The sequence below is a fragment of the Labrus mixtus genome, chromosome 23 (genome assembly GCF_963584025.1).
Source record: "Labrus mixtus chromosome 23, fLabMix1.1, whole genome shotgun sequence".
Taxonomy (NCBI): Eukaryota; Metazoa; Chordata; class Actinopteri; order Labriformes; family Labridae; genus Labrus; species Labrus mixtus.
In genome coordinates, this window is record NC_083634.1 from 2,650,511 (window position 1) to 2,662,204 (window position 11,694).

Below are 11,694 nucleotides of genomic sequence, written 5' to 3' on the forward strand. Positions count from 1 at the left end.
ATTGTTGAAGTTTGAATCATATTAAAACATAGAAAAAACTACTATGTGGTTGTTGTGTTTTAAAGAAAACGTCTTTGGCTTTTTTGTGTCTGTCAGAGGAACCACCGAAAGACTGGCCTGCAGTTGCATGCTTATGCGCCAGTGTCTGACTTGCAAGCAACAGCAATTAAAATAGGAAATGAATTTCATCTTATCAAACCATCCAAACCACCAAGCTCTGAGCTGTACATGTTCACCACCTACAGACCACTGCAAAAGTCAGTTCCCATGCATCTACAGTACCACTATCACATGCACCCAGTTTCTCAGTACAGCTGTGAGTGTACTAATAAAAAGCTTCACACCACAACAACCAGCTTTTGAAAGCACCCTTAGGCTTATTTTAAAACTGAACCTTTTCTTTTACTTTTGTTAAAGACTTATAGATGTCTGATCCAAAAGTTGAAAGTCTCTTTAAGCTAGGCCTGATCCTAGCTACTGATATTCATTAAATGTTCATTAAATGCAAAATTTAAATTTGGACAAGTCAACCAGTCTTGAAAATCTGTCAAAATCAAGCACTTTATATGTATCATGGCTAAACACGGTTTGAATGTGTCTGCACATAAAAGATGTCAAAGTGTTGTGCTGGGTGTTGCTGATGTTAGCAGTGCTAGCACCTCCAGCCCTTCAGTCCCAACTGTGCTGGTTATCTGCCATTTTAACTTATATAACAATTACTGACTCCCGTTGAAATTTATCTTAATCTGTGAATAGAAGTATCCCATTTGGGACAATAAACTATCTATCTACATAAAGCTTTATCTCCATTTTCGTTAACAAACCCCTGCAGAAACGCTCCACACCATGCTGTCCGGCCACTGTGCTCGTTTACATCCAGGTAGTAGAGCTTTGGCAGTAGCCATTAACCAGAGCTGAATTTTATGTTGATTGAGATGCTGTTATGTACAATACATTTAACAACCTCAAATCACATAGTTAGAAGGCCATTGACAATTTGGCATTTTTGGTTTGGTCATTTTTATAACCTAAACAAAACGTGTGTATGATCACACAACCTGATTTCTGCTTCATTTGAAGATCCTTGCAGCATATATCATCTTTTTGCATCTTATTTAAAACATATGAAGGACCTAAGCTAGTGAAGAAACTTTAAATGGTGTCACGTTGTTGTGTTGTCAGGCCACGGCTGAATAAATGGAAGAAAGATAATCTACAGTCTGTTTCACGATTTTCTCATTGAACATTTACAGAACAGAAACACCACCACTTAACACCATTCATCTACACTAGAACTATCACATGCACTCACTTTTTCAGTACAGCTGTGAGTTTTGCTAGAATGTACTTAACACATAGCTTCAAACCACAACAATCAGCTTTTTAAAGCTACTCATCATAAAAGAAGAAGGCGTGCAGCTGAAAATGAGCTGGAGACACATGTTCTTCATTCTTATTGTAAAAACTGAACCTGTTTTAACCACAGTTAACTTTTGTTAAAGACCCTGGAAATTGCTCCAAACTAATGTCTGATCCAAAAGTTGAAAGTCTCTTTAAGCTAGGGCTGATCCTAGCTACTGATACTCCTGTTCATTAAACGCAAATTTAAATTTGGACAAGTCAACCAGTCTTAAAAAATCTGTCAAAATCAAGCACAATACAAACAAACATGGCTAAACACGGTGTGATTGTGTCTACACATAAAAGATGTGAAAGTGTTGTGCTGGGTGTTGCTGATGTTAGCAGTGCTAGCACCTCCAGCTCTTCAGTCCTAACTGTGCTGGTTATCTGCCATTTTAACTTGACATAATATATGCTTCCTTGCAGGAGGTCTGTTGTATAAAGAGAGACCTCAGTCACACACAACTAGAGCACAATGAGGAACTGTATCTTGATAACAGCTTCACTTCTCTGCAGCCTCGGTAAGTGGTTAACTCCTCACCTGTAACTGAAGTCATTACTTTTAAAACAATAAATAAAACGAAAAGTTTGAATTCCTACTGTCTTCTCAGTTTAAGGATTAACACTTCTGTTTGTTTCAGTTTGGATCTCCGTCTCAGGTTTGAAGTCTCAGACTGTGGAGGTCCAGTCTGGTGATAAAGCCATACTGCAGTGCTCCAACCTTTCCAGTGCTCCCACTCTGACCTACTGGTTCAGACTGAACAGAAGTGAGCCTCGCTGCATCTCCCATATGTTTAGGTCTTTTGAACCTGTTACATTCTGCAGTGGATTCAAAGATGGAAAATTCAACATGACATCAAACATCTCCACTGTCTTCCTCAACATCAAACAAGTGGATTTGTCCGACTCTGGACTTTATTTTTGTGGATATTATGTGAGCAGAAATCCACTGATTGTTGATGCAACATTTTTAGAGGTTCAAGGTAAGTTCCCTTTAAAGTTTGGTCCGTCTTTTTATTGATGATGGAATCAAATGAACCTGATAAAAGGTAAAGAACTTTGAGATATAGGCTTAAAATGTACAGAGTCTAATTAAATGATCTTTTTTTTGTAGAAGTGAATTATGAAATGACAAAGCTGGTGAACGTGGTCCTGGTTGGTCTGGTGGTTGTCATGGTGATGATCGTCATTTGTCTGTCTGTTAAAATCACATGGCTTCACAAAGGTAATCGTATTTAGTTTTGTTGTAGATTTCCAAATGTACCCTATAAGAGACAAAACCACAGAGTCCTATTCTCAAAACTGCATCAAAAACAGTGTTGTGCCATGTTGTACACTGAAGTTGACCACACATTGTTTCCCTCATGTAGCTCATGAACAGGACCCACAACAGGACGAGGTAATGTTTAATGTGTCACTAGCTTTGCAGATTCAAGTGCTTAATTTAACAAGCTGGAAATGATTTAGTCTTCTTATGTGAGAAGAGTGACTGAAAAAACTTCTATTCACAGAATCTCGGGGCAGACGGCCTGATCTATTCGGCTGTGACTTTCCATCCAAAAACAGAGAGAAACCTCAGGCCTGACCCCGACAGAGAAGAGGATAAGAGTTGTATTTATTCAGGCACCAGATAGACTCAGGAAGCACCTGCAACCGCAGCTAAAATAAAAAATAGGAACTGATGCTTTATAATTAATGTGATGGTGTGTTTCAATGTGGTTGCTAGAAGTACAAGACAAATTCAAATAATGTTGAGAGTGAACCTGAGCAAACCACTAGGCAAAACACGTTGTTCATTCCTCATAATTATCAAATAGAAACCTCTTTGTGATGATGAAGGACACCTACATCCTCCCCACACCACAAACAAACTGTTGGGGATACATTTTTGGTCTGACTCTCCTTTCTTTGTCAATGCAATGGTCATCCTATCGTTGTTATGCTGACGATACACAGGTTTATCTGTCCAATGAACCATGTGAATGCAATAAGCTGGCATCCAATCATTCTCATTCGCTGCATAACTGATGTAAGAGACTGGATATCACAAAATATCCTTTTGATAAACTCTGATAACACAGAAGTTATCTAGTTCAAGGCCATGTATGTTAAAGGTTTATTTTGGGGGGGTTTTAAGCCTTTATTGTAAAGATAGGACAGTGGATAGAGTCAGAAATCAAGGAGAGAGAGAGAGAGTGGGGAATAACATCCATAGGTTGGACTTGAACCCAGGCCGTCTTGGAGCACCACAGCCTCAACATATGGTCTGCACGGACTAACCACTAGGCTACTGGCGCCCCATGACTCCCCTTTTTTAATTTGCAGTCAGCAGATGGTTGTTCAACATGAGTCTAGTTCTACTTAAGGTTGCTGCCTCTTTTTTTTTGCCATTTTAACTTTGTTAAATGTTGCTTAGTTTTGTGCTCATGGTGGATTAATGTTGGATCTTTGTAAATAAAATACGGTCTAGACCTGCTCTTTTTGTAAAGTGCCTTGAGATAACATTCCTTATGAATTGACCCTTTACAAATAAAGACTGATTGATAGATTGATTTCCTTTGTTCCTCCTTTGACTTCAGTGTGTGTTATTGAATTTAAATAGTTTCTAAAATTGCAGCTGAATTCTCATAGTGAAAATGTTGAAGGCCATTGCTGCATGTTTGTTGGCCAAGACACTGACCGACTATAACGTTAGTCTCAGAGATGAAGCGTGTGATTGTTTTTAAGTAAAACAGGATCCACTACAAACACTGAGGACTGTCTACATTGTCCTATAATGAGAGTTTGATAGAGGTCTGCAACAGGAATGTTAAACGTTTAGTGATCATTTCAAATATATTAATTACAATTGTATGAAATAGAACTTCTTACATGAACAGGGTCGTCAAACAGATTAAACACAAGCACTGAAGTTACACATCCTCACAATCTTCCCCCATTACGCCTCTGTTTCTTTCTCTGATGGCGGATGGGGGCTTAATGACTTTGCCCCACCTTCATTACTTCTCAAGTCATCAGTGGTGCTCAGTCTTCTAACTCACTCGCTGTATTTTACTTTACTGCCACTGGCCAAGTCTTACAAGTGAAATCATAATCAGAAGTTGTTTTAATTAATCATTGTCAATGATTCACAAATATATTATCATGTTATGACTTTACCTGGTGGGGCACAATCATGATCTCATCATGAAGTATACAGGGGCATCCCTGTTAGCATCGGCCCATTGGGTTAGCAATTTAAAAATGAACGTACTCACCCTAACTTCTCATCTGGGCTTTAATTTAGCAGTAATGAATTAAAACAGTATTGTGTGTTGCATATTTGGGCACCGATGGCCCAGTGGTTAGGTCGCACATCCCATGTACGGAGGCTAAACTCCTCTTCTCAGTAGCCGTGAGTTCGAATCCCACCTCGGCCCTCTGGTTAAAAATGCTTCAAATATGTGAATCCATTCTCTGTGGATATTTAAAACAGAGCCATACAATGCTGCAGCAGGTGCAGCTCCTTTCCACCTCCACCTGATATTTCAGCTAAACTATTTATTGTTAACTGTGATATGAACCTGAACTACTTTTGTTTCAAATTAACAGTTGATGTAGTCACTGTTTCCTCATCATGGCTTGACTTCTACGACCGTCAAACTGAAGAAACTTCAGACATGATGTAGGCTGTATATTGTTTTAAATGTATTTTCACAATACCACTTTGGCCTGTTTTGACTGATGTTTACAGCCACAGTTCATAATTTGTTAGTCACAATAGATGAACATGATTTTTATTCCCCTGTATGATGGTTGACTTTTTAGTTGGATAAAAAATGCATTTCATCAATAAGGTTCTAAGAAAACACCTAAATGCAACTCAAGGCTTTTATCACCAGAGGGCGCTGTTTCCCAGATTCTAAGGTGTAAAACTGTTAGTGAGGAGGACTTTCTCAGTTTGAGGAGAAAATGGAGAACTGTTCTTCAAACAAATATATTATTTAAATTAAATGATCAATCTACGCACACTTTTAATGTAAATACTGAACACTCTACCTCATGTAAATTAACCCATCTGTCACATTTTATTATCATGTTACTTCAGCATCTTTTTGCACTACTCACCACTGCACTGTTTCTTATTTAGTCTTGTACATATTCGTGCTTATTCGTGTTTATTGTTGTACATAAGAGAGCACAGTTCACCGAAGTTAAATTCCTTGTGTGTGTTAGTGTGTGCAATGTGTTTATGCTATAATGGCCAGGTAACACTTCAGTGTCGCCAGCAGGAGGCAGTGTGGCGCTGGGCTTCTCCCATGCATGGACTCTCGTTGTTCTGCTTCCTCAATGTAGGGAGGAAGCTGAACTGAAAAGATGCACAGTTGTCTGTCTCGTACTTTTCTTCTGTTTATACAGGTTTGTATGATTAAAACACACATACATAAATAATGGTTAACACAAAGGAAACACGCTACATTAGTAAATGTAGTTGAACTTAATGTGTTTGTGAACAAGTAGAGACGATGCTAACGTTACCGCGTGCGGTCCAAGATGGCGCCGGCGATCATCACGTCTTTTTTGTTGATTTAAATTAGCTCCTGCACATCTCATTTCGAAACAGATATTATATTAACAATGTGAAGAAGTGTTCTGAAGGTTATGGCTGGTGTTGTTATTGTCATATGTGTATGTTTTCAATGTTATAAGGAGTTGCAGTTGTCAGTCTTCAGTACTAGGAGCAATGTGCTAGTCTCTCTTTATTTACACCTGTGAGTAATGTTACATTAAGGGAACTTTTAATAGCCCGGGAAATTATCCAGGTGAGGTAAATATTTTCGAAGTAGTTTTAGATTATTTAGCAGAAGCCGGAAATATGAGTTTTATGTTGAAGACAAGATATGGAGTTGGTCGACAGTTTGTATTGTGTTTATTTGTGATGTTGTGAATTCTGTATTAATGATGCAATATTAGAATACAAAGCACAAAGTGTCAGAAAATGAAGCATTTATTTTGAATACTGATTAATAAAACTCTACGGAGAGAAGCTGAACTGAAAAGAAGCACAGTGGCCTGTCTCATTCTTTTCTTCTGTTTATACAGCAATCTTATCTGCATATGGGATCTCAGTTTGAGACCTGTAACATAAGCATACCTGGCCAATAAAGCTAATTCTGATTCTGAAAACTGGTTTGCATTGTTAAGTGTTGGTCTTAACCTAATCTCAGGTTGTCAGCCACAAATAGATGTGTTTTGATTAACGTTGATACTAATGACAATGTTTATGACTTTTTAATCTGACTGAGTTACAGCATTTTATCCTAAATTAAGAAATATGTCTTAAACTTTAGGGGCCTATTTTTTGTAAATTCAGTTAGCTCCGCCAAAACAAACAAAATGACCCCTCACTCAATCACTTCCGGGTCACTTTCTGCATTTGGTACGTTCCCTTTAGGTCAAGAATCTGTACTTTGTAAAAGTGTTCTGCCACTTGTAAATTTGTATCAGTGATTGTTAAAGTGTTTTGATTTTGTAATTTAAAAAATGTTTTTCAAAATGTAAATTTGTCTCAGATTTTGTAAAAGTGTTTCTCACTTTGTAAGTTTGCTTTGCACTTACCAGCCACCGTATTGGAGCGCCCAAAAAGAATGAATGCGGCCTCGTATTTCAGCAAAAATACTGTGGTAACTTCTACTCCTAAGAAGGACCAGTCGACAACTTTATGTCTAGATATTCACTCTTTATATTGAATGGAAAGAGTTTGTTACAGAATATGAACGAGACGGCAACATGCTGCAATCAAGGGTAAAAACGAGTGACGTTCAAGTACACACCAGAAAATAGGAAAACCCATACTCAAACAAAAACTAATAACCTAGTTATTTATCAGACTCACATTACAACACTCCTCCCCCTTTAAGTTCAAACATTTCCCAAATGTAGCAATAACAATGATGCTTTCACTGTGCATAAACCTAAAACGTATCCGTGTCTAAATAACTCTTCACAGAAATACACCTGACAACAAAAACATGGCAGGTTCAACATAAGTCCAACTAAAACACTCAAGTCAAACATTGAGTCTATCAGGGGGTTTGCGTGTGCGCTGCGATCTGCACACAACCCTTGGTGAGCCCACAGGCACTTCTGATGAAGGTTTCTTAGGTGAATCTGGCATTGCAGGCCAGAAAGGGGCCTGTGTGTCTGTGTGTGACTGTCCTTCCTCTCCAGTGGGCACAGACAACTCTGCCTGTCTCTCAACCTCCAGTGGAGTCACTGGTGGGCATGCTCCCACAGTAGTTGGTTCCACCACTGACAACTCCATGTCCGTTTCTGAGCAAGTATCATGACACAGGCGCACATGGTCCTGATGTCTGCGGAAAACACGTCCATCAGTCAGGATCTTGCAAGGCTTTTCATCCGAGACACACCAGGATGACTCTCATGTAGTTCCTCCACAATCTGTGAATGGCCAGGGGGAGGCACGATGACCCTCGACCCCCAGAAGATGCAGCCATCCTGCAGACTCAGTTCTGTCTTACGCCTAGCATAGGGCCTCAAGTCCTCGTTTTCCACAACACCAGGCCACCCTTGTAGAAGAAAGGTTTTGACCTGGGACAGAATTGGGTCCCTCTCCGTCCATTGTTTTATCTGGGTTACCTTCACAGGTGTCTCTGATAACAGCTCCAAATAAAACACAGTCTCTGGAGGAACATATGTGGCTACAGGTGTCTCTGGTAAAGGAAGTCGACTCAGTGCATCAGCATTCGCATTGTCCTTACCGGCCCTGTACACTATAGTATACTGGTATGCTGACAATGTGAGAGCCCAGTGCTGGATCCTGGCTGAGGCCAGCGATGGAATGCATTTGGTTTCACTGAACAGGCTCAACAGTGGTTTATGGTCCGTATAAATTGTAAATGAACGTCCATAGAGATACTGATGAAAACGTTTGACTGCAAATACAATGGCCAGACCTTCCTTGTCTAACTGTGACTATCCCTTCTCAGCTGCTGTCAGGGTACGCGAAGCAAAACCAAGAGGCTTCTCTGAATTGTCCTCCATTACATGTGATAGAACAGCCCCAACTCCATAGGGTGAGGCATCACACGATAGAGTTATCTCCTTACCGGGGTCATAGTGGACCAGCACCGCTGCAGGAGTTCTTTTACTTCCTTGAAAGCTTTCTCCTGCTCTTCGCTCCACTGCCACTTTGTATCAGTGTGTAGCAGTTTGTACAATGGAGCCAAAACCTTTGAGAGGTCAGGTAGAAATTTATCATAATTCACCATGCCCAAAAATGACCTCAGTTCAGTGACACTCTTCGGGCTCGGAGCCTCCTTGATAGCTCTGACTTTATCCTCAAGAGGGCAGAGCCCCTCAGCAGTGATCTTGTGTCCAAGGTAGGACACAATGGGGGCCAGGAAAACACATTTACTGCGTTTCAATCGCAGCCCTGCATCTGACAGCTTCTTTAAAACCTGCTCCAAGTTAGCCAGATGTTCCTGCTCTGTGGCCCTGGTGATCAAAATGTCATCTAAATATACTGCTACGTGCGGAATCCCCTGCAGCAAACTGTCCATTGTCCTTTGGAAAATGGAAGAGAGAAAGCCACATTTGAAAAAAGACAGCAGCAATATGATAGGCTAACCATGAGGGAGTGGACCATTGCTATTGGATAGATGTGAACAGCTGATGAAAATGATTGAGCATGAATGAAAGAGCTATGTGATACAGAATACATGATGTAGGAACATTACGTCAAAACTGTTCATATTACTGTAGACTCCTCCTCCTCTTATCTTACTTAAACCTAACAGAGTATGTTAGATTGTGAGAGTCGCTGCAACATGGAACTAAAACTGAGGTTTTTCCTGTATTGAAAAAAATGATCCCGTCCACACATGTTAAGTTCTCAAAAGCATATTCGTCCAAATGAAAATACAAAAAAAGCACTGTTATGTTGGTTATGATCATGCAATCTTCTCGCCATTCCTCTGGATTGACCACCAATAACCTGAAGTCCAACCGGGTCTCGTCCAAAATGGCCGACATTGGTGGCTGGGTTTGTGTCGTCAGTGTTGTATGAAGCAGCAGTGAACTACAAAGTCTATTCAGGTGTCTCTGCTCATCAACATAGTGGGAGAGCACCTGTGTGTAAGCATGTAAAAAGTCAAGTTAGCAACAGAAGGAGTTTTCTAAAAAAAATGCATTTCAGTGACCCCAAAACACTTTGTGTGAGTACGACAGGTCAAAACGAAGAGAATGTTTTCAAAAATGCCCACCTACGAATGGACTAGGACTAAGTAGGGCCCCTCTTGAGGTCACTTCGGTGATCTGTAGTGGATCAACCCGTTCATATCAGATTATTACATTATATCTTAACCTCTTATAAGCCTGGTTTATTTACAGCTTATATTCCAATCAATAGGAAATATTTCCATCAGTAAACTGTACAAAATACTATAAAGTGTTCAGACTATTAAAGTGTCCTTATAACCAATTTCAACTTCTCAATATTAAAGACATACTTCTGACAATGTTTTCCTGATAAGTACATTTCATTTAAAGTTAAACACCTTTCTCTAAGTGATCATAATTCAAACCAACTCGAAAATGAATTGGCAAAGTGGACGGCGCAGGAAAGTGACGTCAGACTCCAGTTGTTACCCTGATTTTGATTCAATTTTAGTCTTGTAGTTGATTATTCTTTTAATAACTACAAAACAATCTCTGAAAGGGAGAGAGAGCTCATACAGTCAGTCGAGAGGGAGAGTGTGTGCCATTACGCACAGAGGATGAGAGACACTCAGATTATTAGAAACAGAAAATTCTGTTTTAATCTTTTTTAATGTTACTAAGTTAAGCAGAGAAGAGAGTGATCTATAATCTATCAATAAACCGGTCTTAGGACACGTCTGTGTGAATTTCACGGCGTGCAGATGCTGAGTGACTCTCACGGTCAGAGATAGTGGGCATGGTGTCACCAGTGGGCGCACACTATAGCTGTTCCCACTCAACGTTCTTGAAGCCAAAATACGCCGCTTAGGGGCGCTTCCATCTTGCGATTTTGACGTCATTTGGAGCCAGAGTCTGCGCAGTAGGGTCCGGGGGCAGGAGCCCTGGTAAGACGCCCCGCCCATTTAGCGTATTGCCCTGATGACTTACGCAGCCCAGCTACGCCGAAAGCGCTCTGCCGGTCTACGAGTCTTATGAAGAAATGTGTAAGTACCAACCAACCACCGTATTCAAAGTCTAATATTTAAACACACTGTTTTAAAAAATCCCGTTATTTTGATCATTATTGAAAATACGTGGGCTGCTGGGTCCTCTGTTTTTAACGAAATCGTTCTATTTTTAAGCTATATTTAAGCTAGGTTAGCACCACAGACCGTAGGCTACAGGTGGTAAGATATGTTGTATTTTGTTAGAAACTGATAGTCTGTAATGTGATTCATGTCTGCTTTTCTAATATATTTAAGTGAACAGTAAATCAGTTGTTTTTTGTATCTTCATTTAGGCAAAGAAGAGATAAAAGCAGATGGTCTGACATCTTCCACAGAGGTGAAGTGTAAGTTAAAATCATCTGTTAAAAGTTTATATCCTGTGATTTTTATTTAAGTTTCATAAGAGGATTGTAAAAACAAGCTATTGTTAACAATACAGTCTTCTAAAATAAAAATCACACTGAGTCATACACCAGCTAATTGTTAAATAGAAAGGTGATGTTTTCTTTTCCATTTTACAATCAACAGAAACTAAAAATGACTCATTTCAACCTTTGTCTGCACACCTGTTACAGTGGTCAGGCTGGGGTCGCTTAGTTTGAAGGAACCTCCTCCTTTTTTCACCTGTGCCAGATGCCCTGCTCATCCACTGTGGTAGAAATGACCTTACACCAGCAGCTCTCCCAGATGAAGAGTCCTCTCTGCCATCACCCAGAGGAGCTGATCAGTTGAGCGTCATTAAATTTACAATATGATCAACTTGTGACTGTTGAATTGGTGTGTGTGGAAGACAATGCAGAATATTTATCACGTTTAAGCAGCATGATGCTCGGTTAATATTACATTACACCACCGCAGGTTGTTGATGTTTGTGTTCACGTTTCAGTTAGTCTCTTAAATCAGTAACAATTATATTAAATCAGATCTTACCTTTAGTTTTATCTGGATCTTAAATCAGTAACAATTATATTAAATCAGATCTTACCTTTAGTTTTATCTGGATCTTAAATCAGTAACAATTATATTAAATCAGATCTTACCTTTAGTTTTATCTGGATACATAGAGAAATATTCTACCCTCGTATAT

The 11,694-nt window shown here is 39.6% G+C and overlaps 1 protein-coding gene across 1 annotated transcript; it reads left to right on the top strand.

Moving 5' to 3' along the window:
- Nucleotides 1–1,809: 1,809 nt before the first annotated feature.
- LOC132958543 (uncharacterized) lies at nucleotides 1,810–3,954 on the top strand. The gene is made up of 5 exons (XM_061031454.1): nucleotides 1,810–1,922; nucleotides 2,043–2,384; nucleotides 2,516–2,632; nucleotides 2,772–2,800; nucleotides 2,913–3,954. Exons 1-5 carry the CDS (start codon nucleotides 1,877–1,879, stop codon nucleotides 3,033–3,035), a joined length of 657 nt encoding a protein of 218 aa, XP_060887437.1. The 5' UTR covers nucleotides 1,810–1,876; the 3' UTR covers nucleotides 3,036–3,954.
- Nucleotides 3,955–11,694: the final 7,740 nt, after the last annotated feature.

Bases quoted from the DNA above. Each gene is read 5' to 3' on its own strand.
- LOC132958543 (XM_061031454.1), top strand. From the start codon at position 1,877: ATGAGGAACTGTATCTTGATAACAGCTTCACTTCTCTGCAGCCTCG. The intron at 2,633-2,771 runs GTATTTAGTTTT...TCCCTCATGTAG, and splicing joins ATGGCTTCACAAAGGTAATC to CTCATGAACAGGACCCACAA. The intron at 2,801-2,912 runs GTAATGTTTAAT...TTCTATTCACAG, and splicing joins AGGACCCACAACAGGACGAG to AATCTCGGGGCAGACGGCCT.